At 53.5% G+C, this 21,724-nt stretch overlaps 1 protein-coding gene across 1 annotated transcript in view; it reads left to right on the forward strand.

Annotated features, from left to right (window-relative positions):
* Window positions 1-8,664: 8,664 nt before the first annotated feature.
* EPHB1 (EPH receptor B1) overlaps window positions 8,665-21,724 on the forward strand; it is a 68,548-nt gene continuing 55,488 nt past the window's right edge. The window contains exon 1 of the mRNA XM_017826353.1: window positions 8,665-8,761. Within this exon, the coding sequence (XP_017681842.1) occupies window positions 8,704-8,761 (58 nt within the window). The 5' untranslated portion in view covers window positions 8,665-8,703. The remainder of the gene's footprint in view (window positions 8,762-21,724) is intronic.

Here is a 21,724-nt window from a genome sequence, read left to right on the forward strand (position 1 = left end):
CAAGTGCGGGCTGCGACCAAACAGAAGATGTCCTGCTACAGCTCCTTTTGGAGGGAAACCCCACCTTTTTGGTTGATGTTTAGCTTCTGGCACATAGCAGTGCTGTGGCTCTGAGAGATGCTGGCCCGTGGCTTTCCTGCTGATGTCCAAGGAAACAAGTCCCTGGGAGGAGACGTCTGCCTTGTCCTGGCACAGCTGCTGCCCCGTGTGGCCGCGGAGAGCAGGAGGATTTCTCCCATGTTTCTCCTTTGGTATTTACCTTTCTGGAGCAGGTGAAGGTAAGGATTCCATTTCCTGCTTTGCACAGGGAGTCTGGATGTTGTCTCTGCCCTGCTTCCCTCCATACCAGGTAACCCTCCAGTTCACTTATCTAAGTTCTTGCTGGCATCTCTCATTTACTGGAAATCTTTGTTATTTCCCAGGAACACGGCGACGTATGCAGGACAATGTCAGATTCTGTGTAATAAATTTACTAAGAGGGTTTTTTTGCACTACCAGCTACTCCTAACCTCTGTAAAATCAGTAATGATTTAGCTGTAAAAGGCTTTGCTGTGCGTCCTTCAGATACGAAATGAGCAAATGACATTGGAGGCTGGCAAAGTGAAAAGTGGATTCATTCCCGTTCCCAGAACGGGGCTTGCTCGTGGACAAATTGGCACGAGACCTGGAGATGTCAAACGGGCAAAGCAGGCTTTGGAAATTAATCATTTCCTATTAATGAGGAAGGTCCTGCCCTCCCGCGTGCCTGCAGGGAAGGAGAGCAGTGCAGGGAGGATGTGCCGGCCCCTGCAAATATTTGGGGTTACCTGTGGTGTGCAGGGAGGACCTTGCGCTCAGGCCGCCTGGTCCTTCCCCGCGTTCCGTCCCTTTCCTGGGTCGGGTTTTAGTTCCGCTCTCCGGCGGCAGCTGCCGGTGCTGGGCCCCAGTGCTGCCGGCTGCTGACCTCCAGAGGCTGGTGGGAGAAAACCTCGGCCACCCGAGTGGCCTCCGGGCACTCGGGCTGCAGGTCCCCAGCCCGGGCAGCAGCACAAGGGCGCGTCCGGCCCCAGCCTAACGCTGGTCCTTGCTGGTGGCTAACTGGGACAGGAGGCGGCTGGCCTGGGTGAAGCCCTGAGCACCTCTCCTCGCTCGGGGGCTCCCCAAAACGTCTCGTCTAATTTGTACCAGCAAGGAGCCCTTTCTCCAGTGGGAGGGATCCGCCCAGAGCCATGGCTCGATCTGGCAGCTGCTGCTCAGGCTTGGGGACCTCTAGGTAGGCTGAGAGTGTAGGAACGGGGACAGACTGTCCCAGTGACCCACACTCAGGTGTGGAGCTCGAGACCCTCCTCAAGTGCTGCCTCTTCCCAGAGTTCATGCCCTTGAGCCAGGGATGTGCAACCTGGAAAGGGGCCTGGGATGAACCTGGTGGCATGTACAGGAGTGATGCCTGCAAAGAGGCAGCATATGTGTTCAGGCTTTGTTAGGACAGTTTCCTCTGTGACTGAAAAGCCCCTTGCTGCTGTATTTACCTTCCTGGTGGGGACTGTCACTGTCCCTGGCTGGCTGCGGTCACCCCAAAGTGCAAAGCTGGCAGAGAGGTGGAGGGGCATGGAATGCTGCTCAGGTGGGGATTGTTCTGCCCACACTGAAATAGTCTAGTTGCAAATGATGGTTTTGCACAAGCTGTTATAGCACCTGCCAGTTAATTTTCAGAATTACCCCTGCATAAGTCTAGAGTATTGCCTGAAAGATCTCTCTTAGCTTCTTCTTTTTTTTTTTTTAATCCAAATCCAGATTTTTCTATTCATTTTCTATAACCTGGTATTTGTAAATGGAAATAATTTTGTGTCCCTATTGGATTTTTTAAAAACGAAACTGCAGGTAATTGTTAAAAGCTTTCTTTGCAGACCCTGATCAAAAGCCTTTGCAGTTTTGATCCAAAAGCTCTGGTTTCAGTAAAAAAAAAGCTGTTGTCCATCTGTCTTCCCCCACCTGTATTGCCTTCTCTGCTCTCCTCCCCCTTCCACTTAGACGAAAGAAACCTCACGTTTCCACAGGCTCAATCAGCATCAGAGTCACTTATTTAAAGGGAGGAAGAATATCATGATATTTCACTGCCTGTTTTGGATTCTGTGAAGGAATTTCATCCCCTCCCAGTTGCCACGTCTCTGGCATCCCTCCCAGATCTGAACTCTCTGGAGGACGGAGGCAGAATTATCTCTGAGCTTTGCAGCTGCCAGATGTTAACCGATGAAACGGCAGCCTCGAGCTTCCCTCTTCGCTCCGGGTAAACCTCTGCCGGCCTGCCCTGTTTGAAATGCAAAACTCCCTCAAATCCCCTCTCGCAGGGTTCTTGACGTCTCCTGTCAATCAAGCCTGGCAAAGACTCCCTTCATCCCTCTTCCAGCAGCTTTGCCTTAAGAACTGCACTTGTGTGTGGCTGAGTGAAGTGCCTGGGCATCCTGAGCCGTGGTGTGGAGGGGTGGGAGCTGAGGATGGGGCAGTTGTCACATCCCTGGAAGGTAGCTGTCCTCTCCTGCCTGGCAGAGTAACCAGGCACAGTCTTCCTCCCCTCCCTGTTGATGGTATGCAGCGGAGCCAGGGATGTGCAGGTCATTAGCAGGGTCATCCCAGAATCATTTAGGTTGAAAAAGACCTCCAAGTTCATTGAGTCCAACCTATGCCTAATCCCCACCTTGTCACCCATTCCAGAGCACTGAGAGCCATGTCCAGTCTTTCCTTAAACACCTACAGGGACAGTGACTCCACCACCTCCCTGGGCAGTTCCACTGCTTAACAACCCCTTCCTTGAAGAAATTCCTCCTGGTTTCCAACCTGCCCCTCCCCTGGCACAGCTTGAAGCCATTTCCTCTTGTCCTCTCCCTTGTTCCCTGGGAGCAGAGCCTACCCCCCTCTGGCTCCCCCCTCCTGTCAGGGAGTTGGAAAGAATGAGAAGGTCCACCCTGAGCCTCCTTTTCTCCAGGCTGATCCCCCCCAGCTCCCTCAGCTGCTCCTTGTATGACCATGAGACTGTGGCTGCTTGAGCATGGTGGGAGCCAGGACATGGCATCTCGTGGTCTTGGCAACTGGCCCCTTGGGAGAGACTTTGGGAAGGGCCACCTGGATGTTGCCAACTGCCCCTGTGGTGCCTGTCATCCCTGTTTGAAGAGGCCCACGGGTGCTGCTGGGGCACTTTGATATCTGGGATATCAAAGGGGTAGCTTGGTAAAGGCTTTGTTGGGATGCAGGTTTCTCTTGGGAGCAGTGAAATGCTCAAGGCAGAACTCGCTGGGTGAGGTTTAGTGTGTGTGTGCAGGGAGGTTACAGGGCTGCAGCAGCTCCTTCTGGCCTTCACACCCCTCCGTCTGCGAGGTCCATGGTGAACACAGCAGGGAGGCTGCAGTGCCTGCAGAGACATTCACTGGCTTGTGTGAGTGTCTAGTGGGTTTGTGGCTTTGAATATTCCTGGTTTTGCTCCCTTTACCTGGAAAAAGCTGGGGCTGTTGCCCTGGGGATGGCAGTGGTACCAGGCACCGTGTGTGCTCCATGCAGGGGTGCAGGACACATGCCCTTGAGTGCAATCATCCATGTAATTACCCTGTGAGCGATAGGAACAGGGGGAACAATCATATTACCCTTATGATAGTGTTCATGGGACCATTGATCACGGTGACAATCGGGAATTCATCACGATAAAGGAGGAAAAAATGGGAAGCTTCCTGTGCATGAGGTGAGCAGCCGATCCCAGACAGCTTTTTGCTCTTTAGTGGGTGATTTCAGCAGAAAAGTGTCTGAATGGGACCCAGGAGCAGCAGATATGAGGTGGGCTGGACCATTCTCCCTTGTCCCTGCTTCTTTGGATGGACCTGCATGTTAAAAACTTGCCAGCTCTTCTGTGCTTCCAGACATGGGGACACAGCTCGGATTGCAACAAGCCAAACGCTGTGACAAAGTGAAACTCTTGTGGCAGGTTCCCCTCCCTGCCTTTTTTTTTTTTTTTTCCTTTTTAAAGCTTCCAAAGATAAATTGCATTTTGCTTCAAGATAATGAAATTTCCTTGGAGAAGCGACATATTTTTCTGTGGCTTTTGCATTCGGAACATGAAGAGAGTTTTTATTTTAAATCTCCATTGAAAGTGTTTGTCTGTCTATATTTTGCTTTCTTCCCTGTGAATGTTCTGACTTCACAGAGCTAGCAGGGACATGGAGATGGAGTGTTTCTGTCACTTATTATAGCTTGCCTTGGCATAAAATTTAATCTTTGGAATTTTTTTTTCCTTCCTAAAGAAATGAAAGTTGAAGCCAGATTAGAAACAGATAAAAAGATGTCATCCATCCTCAGACAAAGCAGTTTTGTTTTTCGCATTTGCCTTTGTTAATCCTCTGCCTTCAAAGGGAACAAAGAGATCCTTCCACCTGGAGAGGCTGGGGAAAAAAGGAAAAACGAGGAGCAAGTGGCACTCCTGATCTGTGCTTGTGTTGTCCCGTGGCAGGCGTGTCTGCTGGGACTCACAACCACCCTGGAAAGCCCAATTAAGAGGAAAAACCAGGTGGCAGAAATTGCAGCATCTATGAAACAAAGTGGATTTTTTTGTTCCTAAGAGGAACTTGCTGATCTTTACCTGGCTCTGCTGTCTATTGCTAGAGGAGTAGGTGCCTTCCCTGCCTCCTTCCCTGCCTCCATGGCAGCGTGGAGTGGGGGACACGGCGTGTCCGTTGTGTTACGTGGAGCCTGGAGTCCCACCAGAGCTGCCTTAACACGGCTCCCCTCAGTGATTAATATGTTCTCAGGCACCGAGAGGCTCAAGGCACTTGGCACTTGACTGTCTCCTATTTCAGAACTTAATAAACAGAATATTCCAGCAGAAGAACCTGCAATTTATCTTTCAGTACTGTGCGGGGAGTTACTCCACGTCCCGGCTCTGGCTGCGTCTCTTGCCCAGGGAATTAATAGACTCTTCCATACCCCAGCTCCCTCTGTTCTCACTCTGGTTGCCAAATTAACCTTCATCTCACCTACTTTTTCTTCACGTCTCGCTTCAATTTAGTCCTCAAATTGTTCACATGACAAAGGAGTCGTCCTTCCTACAGCTTCTTCTGCTCTGATAAGACACCTGAATTTTCTGTGAATGCCTGAAGAGGACAATAACTTCTCTCCCTCCCTCTCTCCCGTTTGCTTCCCGATGGTTTAAGCCCAGAAGTCTCCCTGAGGTTATTTCCCCTGGGAGTACAGTAAGCAGTTTGGGCTGCACTGTGCCAAGTGGCTGAGTTGTGCCCTGAATACACCGAACGTTTAATGCTGCTAATTAATGATATTACATCATATTACATTTATGTGGGCTCACAGGAGGGGGTTCAGCTCCGCAGGCGATGCTGCAGGGGTTGGATGCTCCTCACCATTGCCGCCCGTGTTCCCTGTCTCATCCGGCTCGCGTGTTGTGACGCACGCTGGACAAGTCTGGAGGGCTGGAAAACTGAAGGAATCTGCTTTTCTCATGGGGGAGAGGATTTACCAGCTCCTCAGGCTTCGACTCCTGGGAGGATGCTGTAGGTGAAGGCTTTTTCTCTGCAATTAATGCACAGGCTGGGAGCAGCCTGCACTGCCTTGGCAGGATTAGGGATGCGGGAGCGCTGCTCCTGTGCTGTGTGCAAAGCTTCCTGCCCTCCCCGCAGGCCTGGCCTCGGCTTGGAAAATAAACCGGGAGCGTCACGGCTGCTTTAGCTCTGTTCTTGTTCTGGCCTGGGGAGGCTCCCATGTCCTCTGCCAGCTCTGCTGCTCCACGGGGCTGACGCAGGGGAGGCTTGTTTGACCTTTCTCCTGCTCTGAGCCACTCCCATGTTAGTGAGTGGCTTGCCAGGATCCTCCTGCCACCAAGGATACCATCCCAGTGAGCCCCTGGTCTGAGCTGGCTGGTGGTTCTGGTGCACCCTCCGGGTGATGTCACAGGATGTGTCAGGCTCTGAGGGCTTGGGCTTGGCCACTTCACAGCTCAAAGGATTTGGGGCGACCCCTCCAGAGGCCCCCTTGCTGCATGGTTGCTCACAAGGGCAGCCTGGTGGGATTCATCTTAGAGCTTCAGCTGGTCCCATCACAGCCAGTGTGGTGGGGACAGTCAGGGACCGGCGCAGGCTGTGACCCCCTTGGTCTCAAAAGCAGTTACAAGGGATTTTTTATGAGATCTGTGTCGCGGTGTATTGTAACTCTTGATGCTTCCTTTCACTGGGATCCCAGATCTTCATCCTCCACAAAGGGTTTGGCATCGCCTGAAGCAGCATCTGAGAACAAAGGCAAAGCTGTTAATTAAGACAGAGCTAATTCTGGCAGCAGGCTGCCGCCATCTCGACGCGCTGCCGGCTGCGAGCGCAGAGGGACCGGCCGGGCACGCGACTGCCCAGAGCCTTCCCGGAGGCTCTTCGTGCTCTGAGCAGGCCTTTGGCCCGTGTCCTTCCTGCACAGGTGCCTGGTGGGCAGAACTGGAGGTTGCTGGTGGCCCAGAGAGTGGTTTTGCCTTCCCCAGGGTGTTTGCTGAGCGCTGCGGTGCTGCCCCTGCCTGGGCTCCACGGGCTTCTGCTCCGTGGGGCCGATGGCAGCTCTGGGATGGGGGGTCCTGGGGGAAAGGAAGAGATGGGAGCTCACCAGTGGCTGCCTGGTGATGGGTGGGGCACTGTAGGAGAAGCCTCCTGGCTCTGAGAGGGAAATGAAGGAAAATGTGCCAAAACCCCCACTAGGCTTTAATGTCCTTGGTGTGTCCTCCAGGGGGACACTGGTGGGCATAGTCTCTGGGGCAGCTGGTCACCACAATCCCATCAGGCGAGCAAGGAGGAGTGGCCCTGGGGCACGGTGCTGCCGCCTCCCGTGCCTACCCTCCAGATGGCAACACGGCTTTTTTGGAGCCGTGTCCTCCACGAGAAGAGGAGCCTTTGCTGTTGGGAGACTCGGAGCAAGGCTGACGGAACAGAAAGCGTTTTGAACAAACACAGCTGGCTTTCACCCAGCGCAGCCAACTCTTTGGCCAGCTGAAAAGAAATCAGAAGAATATTGATGTTTTATTCTTTTTTTCCCCACACAGAAATTGTCAGGCTTTTTTTGGTCAAACGTTAGTTTCTGAATGCGAGTTTTTCAGTTGATAACAATTATTTGGGAGGAAAAAAAAAAGACCCAAACTGAGGCAGTTCTCTGTATAACTCACAGGCTCAGCTCTTCATCTCTTGTATTCTCAAACGATTAACATTTTTTTGCTTTGCACATCATGAATATTCTATATTCGAGCTGTTACTGAGTTGTGCTAGATCAGATAAATAACATGGTGTTGCTTTTATGGCAGACTGGATAAAGATGCAAATAATACTGACATTTACTTCACAGTTTTCTTTCTGTGATCCTCTGAGTGAGTAAACTGGATTGCTGAGATATTCATGGGAAGGAAATGGAGAAGGGTTGTCAAGATGAAAGCGAATTTCCTTAAAACTTAGCCAGAAGGTTCTTGGCAATTTTTTTCTGTTATTTGCTCAGCTGAATGGGAGCTTCTTGAAATATATTTTGCACAACCGCAGAAGGAAAACTCTTATTCCCGTGGCACCGCTGTTTTTTGCGCACTCTTTCCCTGAAAAGCCGATGGTTTTCCAGTGCTCGGTGCCTCTGTGGGGTTTCTGGTCCCACCGTGGTGTCAGGTGGGCGGCCGTGACCGCAGCGAGCCCTGCCCGCGCTGTTTGTCCTCTCCCGCGTGTGCTGGGATGCTATTTTTCCTTTCCCGCGTGTGCTGGGATGCGCGGATCCGTGTGGAGGGAGGGATGGGGTCGGCTGCGCTGTCTGGGTGCGGAGCGGGGGATGCTGAGCCCTGCGAAGGGTGACCAGGGTGGGATGAGGGGGACAAGGCGAGCGTCCTTCTGGATGGTTCCTTTCGGAGGCTGTGGCTGTAGATCGCTCCTGGCCCTGTGTGGGCACCAGGACGCGGCCCTGGGCGGCAGTGCCCGGGGTGCTGCTGAGGGATGCTGAGCGCCCTGGTGTCCCCCGGGCCAGGCAGCTGCTGCCCCGCGCCCCGGTGCCCCTCTCACCCCGGAGCAATGCCCAGGAGAAGGCGGGGGCTGAGGGGACCCCGCGGTGCCTGCTGTGCCCGAACCTGAGGGGAGCGGTGGGGGGGGCAGAGGGGGCACATCCCTGCGGGGCTGGCGGTTCGCTCCAGGCTGCCTTTGGCGGTGAGAGAGGAGAGCGGGATTGCGGCAGTCTGAGCTCGCCGGCCCCTCGCCGGGTCCCGTCCCCTGCTGTTCCCCGTCCCCTCCCGTGTCCCGGCGCTGTCCCCGCCGGGGCCGCCCCGTCGCGGGTCCCGCTGAGGGGAAACATGGAGGGGAGGGTGCCGCAGGCCCGCCAGGGGGCGCCGTCCCCCTTCGCACGGGCGCGCGTGGCTGGCGGGGGCGTGCCCGGGGCGGGGCGCGGCGCGGGGATTGGCGGGGCGGTGCCGGGGGCGGTGCCGGGCGGCGCGGGGATTGGCGGGGCGGCGCCGGGGGCGGGGCCGGGCGCGGCGGGGGCCGGCGGCGGCGTGGCCGCGCGCGCCACTCGCGGCTGCGATGTGACCCGGGCGGGCGGGGAGCGGCACCGGCTGCGCCTCCGGCCCGTCCCGGCCCCGGCCCGCCCTGCCCCGGCCCGACCCGGCCCGCGGACGCACCCCCATGCCCGCTCACGGCCGCCCGCCGGTAGCGGCTGACGCCTGCGGGGCCCGAGGAGGCGATGGCTGCGGATCTGGTGGTGCTGCTCTGCCTGGCCGCCGCCGCGGCCGCCGTGGAAGGTGAGCGGCGAACGGGACCGCCGGGAGCGGGTGGGATGCGGAGCCGCGGTGGGAGCAGCCGGGGGGCAGCTCCCCCCGCCGTGCGGCACCGGCGCGGAGCTGCATCCTGGCCCCGGGGCCCCGCCGCCAGTGCCATCCCGCGGTGCTGGCAGCCCGTGCCAGAGGGTGCCCCCGGCAAGGGGCCGGGGATGGCGGGGGGAACCCGCCCGGATCCAGCTGCTCCGGCTCGGGTCCCCTCCGCGACGGAGCCCTGCCCGGGGCTGCGGTAGGGCCGCCCCAGGGACCGCTCTAGGTCCCCACTCTGGTCCCCGGGGCCGCGGTGGGGCCGCCTGCGGGGTCTCCTCTGGGTCCCCTCGGGTCCCCGGGGACGCTGCGGGGGCCGTGGCGGTGCTCGGAGCTGCCTCTGGCAAACCTTCCTCCTCCCAGCGCCGACGGAGGATGGATGCGCCGGGAGCCGTGGGCAGGTGGGCTTCATTCCCTGGGATTAACTGAGCCGAGGGATGCTTGCCCGTCCGTGGAGATACAGGGCAGGTGCGTGCCCGTCCCCGTGCCGGTGGGCTGCGGTCTTTTCGCTGTCTCCTACCTGGTCGTGGGATTCATTGGGCACCGGGAAGGCTCACAGCTGAGACCCAGGCTCCGGTAGGGTCTCAGGCCTGGTAGGACAAGTATCGCTTATTTTATTTTTTTTCTCTGTTTTGTCACTGCCACCTTTTTTTCCTGGTACAGCACAGGCTCGCGGCAGGGCTTGCCCAGCGCTTGAGCGGTGGCTGTGGCAGGGGACGTGGTGCAGCCCCTCGCTGGTGGGCAGCGAGAAGTGTGTGGTTGCAGGGAGATGGTGCCCGGGGTCTCAAACCGCTGCTGGCCGATGTGGGGCTGGACCCTCCTCGGGGGGATTTATAATGTGAGCGTGGTTGTGGCTCAGCTGGAAGCTGTCGGAGGTGGCCGGAGACTCCGGCTCAGCGAGGAGCTGGTTCAGGAGCTGGAATGCTGCCGCGATGGTCTCAGTGGGGTTTGTGCCCTCCGCTCACAAGCACAGCTGTCGGATCGGGGCGGGCAGGCCCTCTTGCCGCAGCATCCCTTTTCCACGGGCTTTTGGCTGACGCAGGTGTTGGCTTTTCGTATTCCTCGGGCTTCCTCGCCTCATCGCATCTCCGTAGGAATGCCTCGAGGCGGAGGTGCCGGTGCCTTGCCGAAGCGTGGTGCGAACGGGCGCGTGTTTGCTCGGCGGCGAAGCCGCACGTGAAGAGGCAGGACCTGTTCGCAGCCCTCGGCTCGCCGGCGTTTGCAGCGTCAGCTGCTTGAGGCACTGCTGGAATCGCGGCTGGCTGGGACACCTCGGCTCTCTTCCCGGTCCGAGGGCACTCCTGGGTGTCGCCCGGGGTGTTCCCCAGCTTGTCCCGAGCCACCCCCGGGAGCACTGGCAGAGCCAGCGTCCCTGCCCGGCACCGAACCTGTTGAGGAGCGGTGGTATTTCTACTCTGATGAGGAAGTTGCTTGGATAGTAAAGTAGTATCCTAGGAGAGATCTCAGATTTCAGGGAAAATTTTGGACGGGGGATTTCTGAGGCAGAGGAATCGGATCTGATTTGGAGTCAAGGCGAGATCCTTCTGGCGTGGTCACATAAAGAAAATGCCTTTTTATGGGGTTTATTTAAGTCTTATTGAATCTCTTGGACCAGACGTTGAATTTGCTAGGTTGAAAAGTGGGTTTCTCTAATGGAGCTGAAGCATCTCCTAGGGTCTGAGCTGCCCTGGGGTCTTGCTTTCCCCCTGGAGCATCCGCAAGGCTGGATTTGCTGGCAGCCCTCTCTGACAGCGAGACAAACCCACGGCGGGCGCCCAGCTCTGCCCGGGGCTGCAGGAGCAGCTGAGCGAGGGATGGCTCCCTGCATCCCAAATCAGCCAGCGAGACAAAAAGTCTTTTTTTCTGGGATGGCGGGGGGAGACGTCTGGGGGTCTGGACCCGGCTGGAGGGGAGGAGGATGCAGCCGGGGTCAGGGCCGGGGCTGCCTACAACCCGCTCCCGTTATCCTCCATAAAACCTTGCTAACTCATTGCCTGCGGCACGCGAACCTGGAGGTAGTACAATCGCTCGTCTGACTTTTTTTACGGTTCCTTGATTTTTTTACCGAATCCTGTGGCTTAGCTGGTCCTTTTCTGCCGGACACCTGGATGTTTGTATTAATTTAAAAATTTTTTTGTGGCTTGGAAAGAGGAAGAAGGACGCGAGGAGATGGCAGCGCCAAACACTCCGTCTCTCCCACACCCTGCAATCACTCAGGAGCCGCTCGCGTGCTCTCTCTCGTGTTAGCTGAACCAAATATAATCCCATTTAGCATATAGAGAGGGTGGTAATGGGCTGACGATGTACGTTTTAACTCGGGGTTGGAGGTGTCAGGTGGGGCTGATGACCATTTTGGTGCAGCTCCTTCACTATTTCACCTGCCTCCCCGCTCATCTCTGCGTCCCTGCCTCGCGTCTGCTCTTTTAAAATCCACGTTTTCCTCTCCGCGCTTGCAGCTTCACGGTAAGCAAAGCGCAGGAGGGAGCTGGAAAGCCCTGCTGGGGGCTGGCGGATCCGGCTTAGCTTTGCTTCCCGTGCTTATCCACTCGCTTGGGAACCGCAAGCCTGGGAGAGGACCAGGGATGGGGTTTGGTTGGAGAGCGACGTCCCTGGATCCTGCTCCTCGCGTGCTGCCCGCCCCGGGCGCCCCTCTCCTCCCGCCTTGGCTCGGGATGAGCACATCTGTTGCAGGGCATCCTTTGGGCTTCCTGCGCTTCCGCCCGGCGCCGGAGCGGAGCCTGTGCCTGTGCCGAGCAGGCTGAGAGCGGCGGCCGCCCTGCCCTTCCCACCGTCACCAGCACCATGTGGGCTCCCACCTTTGGCCCAGCTGCTCCGCCCGCAGCACAGCCGTTCCCAGGGAGAAGCTAGAAATAAGTCTCCAAGAGGGAATTTGCAAGTGCTAGTGTCCTGCGTGGGATTTTACAAGTGCTACTATCCAGCCATCCCTTTACTTTTGGTTTGTTTTTTGGTTTGTTTTTTTTTTTTTTTCGCACAAGCTGCCTGGGGAAGGAAAAGAAAGCCCTAAGGGGAAAACCCTCATTCTCGGTGTGATGAGTGAGCCCAGATCTTGTCAGCCTGAAGGGAAAGCATTTTGTCAAGTCATGGAAAAGGGGCTTGAGACCACAGGTGCCTGGGTTGCCTTTTTTTGACTAATTGCTGGTGTTTCCACTCTTGGATAAGGTGAGAGTCTGTGATAAATATATTTATTTTCCTGGTGTTTTGGATGTTGGGTTGCTGCATTTGTTTGGTGGCCTAACTACTGTGACATGAACTGCCAGGGGGTTTGCAAGGTGGCCTCTCACCCATCTTGGGTGCAGCTCCTGACACAACAGGCCAGAGTATAAACCTTCCACTGGCCTAAAAAGTCAGAAGAAAATACGGATGTTTGATGATGAAGGAGCCCAAATGTGTTCATCTGGCTCTGGATCCAGACATGGTGCTGAATACGTGTTTCTAGCAGAGATGGGTTCTGCAAGCTGAAGAAGTGCTCAGATTTAATGAAAAGGGGGAAATAGTACCTTGGGCAATGGGTAACTCAATGCCAATCAGATCAGCAAAGTCCTGGGAACCCTGGTCCTGGTGCAGCGGGAATGCTGAGGGATGAGGCTGATGCAAGCGAGCCCCAGACTTGTGTGATGCTGTCCAAAGGATGCTGTGGTGCTCCGGTGCCTCTGAGCAGACATGGTGGGAATAAGGAGTCGTTTAACAGCACAGCAAGGCTGAGTAAATAGCTGGGGTTGGGAAAGGGAAAAAGGGAATGGTTTTGCCAAATATTCATTAGGATTTGAAAGCGCATTTCAGTTTGACCTTGTTCTCCTGCTGCAAACATTCGAGCTCTCAGGCATTGCACGCAGTCAGTGCTTGAGTGAGGCGAATGTTAGGCTTGGTTGTTGGGTGGGTGGCAGTTTGGGAAGGCATCTCCTCGGCTGGAATGGTAGGAATTTGGAGTGTGTGTCACTTACGGAGGTCGCTGGTGTGATAGAAGGGGTGCAGATAACCCGGGGATGGGAATTCGGGTCCCCTGGTGACTGAGAGCACCTTGTGAAGTGGTGGTGGGTGGTGGGGAAGGCAAATGGATGTGAATCCCGAGGACACCGTGACCTGTGAATGGCGCTTCTGCTGGCTGAGCCTGCGGCATCCCCCCTCAGGTTAGCGTGGGAGCAGAAAGGTGTGGAAAGGGGTGGAGCAATGGCAGAGTAATGTCAGGAGAGAGCTGGGACCCTGGGTGGACACAGAGCTGGTTGTTCCACTGTCCAGCTTTTAGAGGTAAAACCACAGTCTTTGCAAAAAGGAGTGGCGTGAGAGGCTGTTTGGAAGTGCGCAGGGAAGGGAATGGGCATGGAGCTGCTGCAGGCAGCAGGTACAGCCAACACAGCCCTTTCCTTAGGGACAATGAGAGCAAACTCTTGCCCAAATCAGCTCTACAGCTTCCCAGATAAGTGGCAAAGGTGGATGGGCTCCCTCCTTCCCTGAGTCACTTCCAGCCGCAGCTGAATTTTTGAAGTTGTTTTATTTCGGTCACCATCCATTTTCCACCAAGTCACATCACGAGAAACGGTGAGAAAAACAGGGGATGCGTGTTTGTAGGAGCGAAAGGATCTGCGCTTTATTTATCTATTTATTTCTCACAACTTTTGAATTATTAAAGCGTGTTCAGCGGAGATTAACTTTCCCTGCTCAATATTTATTATTGTTTCATTTCCCTGAAAGTTGGAGCTTTGATGAATGGGCTGGAAGGTTCTGTAGTTTCTCCATGGCTAATCTAAGTACGTCCGTATCCTCTGCTGAAAAGCTAATTTGTAATTTCCTATGGTAATGCCGCTTAGTGAATTATAACGATGCACCGGGGTCTGCTTTTCCTCCCGCTCCTCTGCTGGGGGAACAGCGCTGCCATCGGAAAATGGTGTCAAACCTGGAAACTGGCCATTAGCCCCCTAAATTTTCGGTCTAATAGCAGAAATCCAGAAAGCCTGTGGACCATCTGGTCTGTTTTCTCACGTCTGGGCTGGAAAGCATCCGCCTGCCCCCGGTGTGGTTTCAGGGACGGGAGAGGTGGCCGGAGCCAGCACCCTGTGCCGATGCCACGACCCCTCTGCCCGTGTGGGTTTGCGTCAGCGACCGGGGCTGGATGGTGTGCGCAATCCCTGCTCCTGCAAACCTCTCCCACCACCCCAATTATAATCAAGTGTTATCAGTCTTTTGAATAATTGAAGAGGCTTTCTGTTGAATATTTAATTACGATAATATTTGGTTAGCGGGGGTTGTTGGGCTCCATTTGTGCAATTGAGAATTATTGCAAGAAAACAACCTGTTAAAAGAAAATGTTTTTGTCTATGATCATTGATTTATCTTTTTTTTTTGCTTTTTAAGCTAATCAGTTACTTAGTTGAAATTGGTTAATTAGCTGAGCTCCATTAAGACTCTTCGGCATTTAAACTTGATGTTTCTAAATAATTATAGTTTTGCCTGCTAAGCCCACAACCCAGGGTGACCTAATTACTATTAAAGAGAGACGTGCTTTGGTCTGGCTTTAATAAGTCCCTGCTGGGAGCCCTGTGGTGAAAAATCACAGAGGCAATAGTTCAAAGGGGAACGGGCTTGTGCCAAGGCTTGGATAGGGAGGATGACAGTCCTTCAGCCTTGCTTCTTCCAGCCTAAACCAGGGATGCTCTTGATGTGGGAGGAGAGGAGCCCCAGAGCATCCCCATGGCTGGCATCTCTGTGCCATCCACTTGTGGGACCAGTGGAAGGTGATGGCAGGTAGTTGCTTGGAAAACAAGAGAGTTAGGATTGGTTTTAGTTAATTGAGTGTTAATTTGCTTGTTTTCTCAGTCATTCCCCTTAATAAGCAGGTGGAGTCCTTTCAAGATCTTTCCAGATGCGGGGAGAAAAAAAAATACAGTATTAAGTTAATCTTGTTTTTTTTTTTTTTTTTTTTTTTTTTTAACAGTAGTAAGGTTATTTAGGTTATTATTAAGATCTAGTGGAAGGTGTCCCTGCCCATAGCAGGGGGTTGGAGCGAGATGATCTTTAAGGTTCCTTCTGATCCAAACCATTCTGTGATTCTAGGATTTTATTTATTTATTTATTTATAATTTGGAAATAGCCATGCCAAGTAATTAGAGATTAGTGGAGCCTCAGGTATGTGCTCGTTTGCGTAGTGAATAAAATGTTTATTATCTGTAGAGGCATCCAGTCAGGATTACTGGTGGTTGGAGCTGATTAAGCTTTAATTTGTTATGCAATGAGTAAAAGTGGTAACTGGGAATAGGTGACAGGCTGTGGAAATCCTCACTTTTAGGCCATTTCATCCCATCCTTGGTGGGGTCTTCATCGTGACTTCAGAGGATTGTTTCATGATATTTTCTCCCCAAAAGTCCTTCTCACATCCTGCCAGCATCTACAATCACCAGTACCCTTTGTGCCACATCCCAGCAGCAACTGGGCACCAAGCTTTGGATTATTCAAACCCAACCAGCCTTTTCCTTGGACTGCTCTGTGCATGGCTGGGTTTTGGTGTCTTTGCCTGGCTGTATATTACATTTTTGAGGGGAAGGGCAGCTCAGCCTACTGGGTACTCTCTTCTCCTGGTTTTGCTGTCTACCCTCTCCAGTCCTGCAAACCCCAAGACCTGTTGCACATCCACATCTTTCCCACCCTTTCCCTATTTTCTTTACGTTTGCAGGGCAGAGCATAGGGACATCTTTTTTTGCACGTCCTGGGGCAGGGCAGGTCACCTGCTTGTTGCCTCCTGGGCTCGATTTCAGGTGGAGGCTGCTTCTCCTTCAGCCCCAAAACCTGGGAAAACAGTGTCTGCTTTGAGCACGGGGTCAATCCCCTGTGTCCTCTCCTTGTGGGGTGCTGCGGGTGAGCCAGCAAGTGACACCCAAAACACAGTCGGGTGACAAAGCCGGGGTGGACCCGGAGCTGGTGTTGGTCCCCTGTCTCCTGGTGCTAAAACCCACACCACGGGTGGAGGGATGGAGCAGGGAACGGCAACGTTTGAAGTTTTATGGAGGTTTTTCATTTCTTGTTTAGCAATCAGAGGCCAGGGACGGGCCTTTGATTACTCGAGGCCTCCGCTCGCTTCAGCCGCTTCCGTAGCCGCGGGGTTGGAGCCGCCTCGTTATTGCCCTCACTGGGGTCCTGTTGATGGAAGGATAATTGCTTTTTGCTCAAAAGACATTAAATCACCGCAGAAGAGGCAAAGGGGTGTGAATTGCGTCTTCCCCGGGCAAACCAGGAACTTGGCAGAAGAGTTGAAAAGGAAACACCATCCTCCAGAGGCAGGAGGAGATCGGGGCTGGCTGTGTGGGTCTGCTCCGGTCCCACTGCCCTCAGGATGGGGGGAGCTGGGAGGGAGACAGCCTGATGTACTGGGCACAGGCTGGGGCTGACCTTAGTGGTGGCTGGGCACTTTAGTTTTTCACCCAACACCTGTAGCTTCCTATTTCCAAATGCCCAAGGAAGGAGATGAACACGTAGGGCCAGAACAGGAGCGGGGTGCTCTCAGAGTGCTCCATTAGGCGCTGGCTCTGCTTTTCATTTGAAACAAACGTGTTTGGAAATAACAGAGTTGTCAGAATTGTACTGTCAGAAGTACTTCTTACAATGTTTTTGGCTAGTCCAGCACCTTTGCCTCCTGTGATGTACCCGTGGAGCTGGTGAGGTTGCTCCATGGGTGTGTTTGCCTGTGGTCTGTAGCAGCTCGGAGGTGCCTTTGGTGGTAACTCCATCCCTGCGCTTCTGCTGTGGTTATTTTTAAGGTTATTTTTAATTTAATAATGGAAATTATGGGCATGATCTGGCTGCAGGCAAACCCAAGGCACACGGAGCTGCTTCTCAGCCCGTGGGTTTGGCTGGAGCTCTCCAGAAGCTCCATGCAAGTCTCTTGGAGATGTGTGGCCTTTGTTGCCTGTGCTTTGCCCCTTGAAAGGAAATTGCTGGTGAGGGTCTAGGTGGTTTGAACACATCAGGGTCTCAACAGAGGCACTGTGAGATCACATCAAGTGATGTCATTTGGACCAGAGATGGAGCTGTAAAGGGGTAATTTCTGGTGTCATAAAATAGAGGAGGATCAGCTCCATGCCACGTCTCCTGGGGAGTGATGTGTGGCATCTCGAGCCATGTCGTTGTGCCAGGTAGCCTCTGTCTTGCTCAGTGAAATGAAGAAAAGCGCCAGCTGTGCAGGAATTAAAGGCATCAATGCCTTTTTCTTTGGCCCCAGGTTGGGTCAAGCCCTCCTGAGCTCTGTCCGTCAGCTGGCAGTGCTGCCCCTGACCCAGGGATGCCGCAGCCGACCTTGTGGAGGAGAGGAGGTGGGTGCTGGCTGGTGGGCACTGTAAGGTCACGACCTAATTGTGTTCAGTATTTAAAGATCAGCTCCATGTGCCATGTGTGGGTTATTCCCGCAGTGGCTGCACCGCTGGGCGCTCACGGGAGCTCCTGCGCTCACAGCCCGGCTCCGGAGCCCGACCAAGGCTGTGGGAAGACACTGTTAACTTCCAGGGGCTCTGGATGAGGCTGGAGGAGAGGGGCTGCTTTGAGAAGGGCTCTGCTTTGAGCCCCCTCCAGCGCTACCTTTGTGTGCCAGCGCTGGGCTCTGCTGCCAGGGCTCATGGGAATGGGGAAATCCCTGCTTTTGCACCATCCCTAACTTGGGGGAAGATGGCCCAGCTGCTTCCCACCATTGGGACCCACTCGGCAACATTTCTGAAGATGGTCCAGCTGCCTTCCACCATTGGGACCCACTCGGCAGCATCCCTGAAGATGGTCCAGCTGCCTCCCACCACTGGGACCCACTCGCAGCACCCCCCAAAATGGCCTGGCTGCCTCCCACCAGTGGGACCCACTCGCAGCATCCCCAGGGCTCCCTGCTGATGGGGCTTGAGGAGCGATGGGCGGGCACCCACCTTACCCTGTGCCTCTATAACTCCTATGTTTTCCCACTCTGGACCCCGTGGGTCTGGTGTGTGCTTTGGTTGTTCCCACATGTCATCTCCTGAGTCACGGGCCCAGCAGATTTTTGGAGGTGGCTCTGCGGCAAGGCACGTTTTTATTTTGTTCTTTAAAGCTTTGCGGTGTTCAGGGGAGACTGGGATGTCTTTGAACCATTTAAAGTATTCCTAATAGGTTACCTTGAAAGCTTTCCGCAGTCTTGAATGAATCAAAGTGCAAATGTTTATAATGCAACACCCACACAGGCTGGGAGAGGAATTTTATTAAGGCGGGAGAGTCAGAAAACAATAATAATAAAACATGTTTTATGAAGTTGGTGAGAAACTTATAAACTAGGTGAAGTTTTACAGCAGATGAATTTGATACAAGTTGTAAATTTGAATTCCCAGGCTGGTCCTCAGGTCTTGCTCTTTATTACCTGAAATAACATTCTCCACTTTTAATAGTTGGCTGCGGCAGAGCGAGCGTGGTTTTATCTCTCTAAATGATCCGCCGTGCGTGTCTTATCATCAAACTTTCCCCATCCTAAGGACTCTGGCCATTTCCTTGAGCAGCACAGTGCCTGTTGCCAGTTAGCAAATTGCTGCTGTTTGCTTTGCCATGACAGGAGGGGCTTTGGAAGTCCTTCCATACATCCCCATGTCCAGATTATTGAGGTTTTTTTCCAGCAGAAAGCGCTTCATTGTCTGATAAGAGGATTGTTTTGTTAATACCTCAGCAAAAAGGGACTGGAAGATGTTGCTGATAAATCAGTGTATTTCAGTAGCAACTTGCTGTGCTTTCCCACTCCTGACACTGCTGGGAGGGATATGGGCACTTGCCAGGGCATTGTTGTGAGGTGACCGATGGCCTTTCGAGGTGTTTGGTGCTCTGTTCCAATTTTTCCTTCTCATATTTCCTTGAGAGCCCACCTTTTTCCCAAAAAGGTTTCCTTGTGGTGCCATCCAGGGACCAGTGAGGTATCACTGCCTGAGCTGGCTTTGTCCCCATCCCAGGGGTGGCTTCCCAAGGGTGGCATGTGATGACCCCTGAGTGCCCCCCATGCCTCCATCCCCTCTGTGCCACTCAGCTGTCAGCAGCTGTAGCAAGGGAAGAGTATAAAAATGGTTTTTCAGCCCCCTGTCCTGTCTGTGCACACGCCAGTGGATTATTCCTCTCGAAAAATAAGTGATTACTTAAGTAAAGCTTTAGAGCTAATGGCCAGATTATTCCCTTTAAAATGGGAAAATAATTAGGGATGTTTTTCTAAATAGGCTTCCCACCCTTGGATCTTCTGGGATTAGCCTACGTGGGTGTGTAAATATTTAGTTTCCAAGGACTTTTTTTTTTTTTTTAATTTTTCTCCCCTCCCCTTCCTTGAAGAAACACCAGCAATAAGTGACTGAAATGAGGCAGCAGCTGTGCTTGGACACTTTCCCCAGCATCCAAAATATAATTGAAATTAAAGATGACCCACAGAGGAAAACGAAATTAAGGCTTTGCTGGTGTGATGCACCATGGAGGGTTTCCTCTGCTTTCCTCTGTGTGTGAAGTTGGAGAAAGAGGTTGTGCCTTGGGGTGCTGGGATGTTCGAGGTGATAGAGAACAAGTCCAACCCTCAGTACGAGCTGTGGTTGAGCACGGTGGGCTTGGTTGTGTCTTCTGCCTCTGGCTGCCCGTTGGCTTGGAAGGATTTTTGAGCTTGTTTCTGTTCGTGGAGGTCTCTCTTTAACATCCAGATAATTTAGACTTTTTGCACCAAGGCACTTTGGTATTTGGCTTCGAAACCGCGTCTTGTTTTGAGACTCGTTGCAGCGCTTGCGATGTGTTGGTAAAGCTGGGAAGGCGAGCGAAGGGAAGCTGAAAGCAGAAGCAAAAGATGTAGGTAGATGCAAAAATGGTTTTAACCAAGTGATCTGACGGAGTTGCAGACTGAAGGAGTGGTTGAAGCCAGTAAGTCACGCAGCTCTCCTAGGGGTCTGCGTCCCCTGAGACACCTACAGCTGACAAGCATCTTGCCAAGCTGGAGGAGGCCAGATCTTGCATTCCCCATGAATCTAAGGGATAAATCCCAAGCCCCAGCGAGCCATCAGAAAGCCAACAGAAGAAAACCTGGCTCAGAAGCAATCCTGCCCAGCCCTCACTTTGGAGCTGTCATCAGTGTGTTGGGGGGCTTCGGTCCCCATCCTGCTGCTGGGAGATACTTAGGAGGTGCTTCTTAAAATACTCATGACCCTATCATTTCTCTTTCTGGCAGGGGTTATTTATTGCAAACATTCACCTGGGGCTGCTTTCAGGTGCCTCGCTCGTTCTTTCAAAGGCTCTATTTGTGCTGTTCAGCTGCTTTTGGCAACTTTGGGACTTTTTGTTTGCTTGCCTGCCTGCTGGAAAGCCTTCAGAGGTTGTTTAAGAGGCGAGGGGAGCCTGTAGATCCAGAGAGGTTTTTTTTCTTGTTATTATTATTATATATTATTATAATTAAAACATATTTTTAGCAGCTGAAATTCGAACCCGTCTGGGTATTTATACAGCAAGATGTTTTGGATGAGGAATAGGCCAAGAGAGTCACATGGCTGGGGCCAACGTGAAACAAAAGAATCCATTTATTATCCAGGCAGGAAATTTGTTCCTCGGGATGTTGTAGCTGCAGACATAATGATTTCATTTCCTCTGGTTCACCCAGATTAATGGCTTGTGCTCTTTTGTTTGTGTGCCTGTGTTATTTCTGCGGCGCGGCTTCCCCTCCTGCTCCGTGCGTGTGCGAACATGTGTGCGAGTGCCCTGGGCGAGGAGGGGGGGACGGGGGGTCTCCGGGCTGCAGCAGCCAGCCTGGGATGGTGGGGTGGGATGGGAGGGCTGGGAGAGCTGAGCAAAGCCTGTGGGACCGCCTGGGGAGTCCTTCTTGGCAGTGATGGATGTCCTGGTGCGTGTGCACCTCCAGGGGTCCTCTCCTCATGTGTCTCTGGAGATCTTCTCCTGCATCTCCTTTGTTTTTGTCCTACTTACATTTCTGGGGGTCTTCTGCTGTGGTCTCCAGGGCAGTGAGGGGTGTTTTCCTGTGGCGGTGAGATGGAGAGTTTGAGACAAATGTGAGTGTTGACCTTATGGAAGGTGTGACAGCAGTGTGTCTTCTCCGCAGCCACGCTCAAGGGTCTTTGGAGGTGTTGTGTGCTTGGTGGGAAACCCAAACCTTTGCACCCTCCCAAACATGATGCTGGGAAGCAGCTTCTTTTCCCAGGGAGCCGTGCTGATGTGCAGGGGTGTGGGTGTTGGCCACATGGCTATGGATGAGCACCTCCCTCCTTGCTGCCTGGGTTGGCCTTTCATTCCAGGCAGGTCCCAGCCCCTCATGGGGCCTCTGGCCATCTGGAAGCCGATGGTACTTACACTCCCTGCTTGATAAAAACCCAACAGACCCGTCTCTGTGGACACTCCAAGATCAGTGGCAGCCTTAATCGCTCCCTTTCTCTCTCTCTGAGGGTTTGCCTTTCAAAAGTGATGTGACAGACAAACGATGCCTTTGCATTGCTGTTGCCTGATGGGCCCTTGCGGGGTTTTGGCACAGAAGAGTTTTTGATTTACTGTGTGCAGTGTGATCGTGATCTTCTCTTCTGGGTTAATCTGGAGTAACCTCTTGGAGTTGGGAGCACCCATCTGTGATGAGGAGTTCAATCTGGCACTGCCTAGGATCCACCTGGAGAAGGATTAAAGTCTGTTTTGCTGCCCCTGTGCCTGGCTCTTCCTCCTTCCCTCCTTTAGGTGTTTGTGCTCTAAATTTGTGGAAGAGAGAGAGTTTCTTCTGCCTCTTCTGGGGGAGGTTTCCCTGTGGGGACATACCTCACTGAAGGAAGACCCTCTTGGCCATCAAGGTGCATCTGCCATCCCTCCTGGCATCCTTCTGGGTCCTTGGTGCACCAATCCCATCTTGCACGTGTGTTGCACCTTCTTGCTTTTGTTCTGCTG

This window comes from Lepidothrix coronata, unplaced genomic scaffold, assembly GCF_001604755.1.
Source record: "Lepidothrix coronata isolate B3197 unplaced genomic scaffold, Lepidothrix_coronata-1.0 Scaffold125, whole genome shotgun sequence".
NCBI lineage: Eukaryota > Metazoa > Chordata > Aves > Passeriformes > Pipridae > Lepidothrix > Lepidothrix coronata.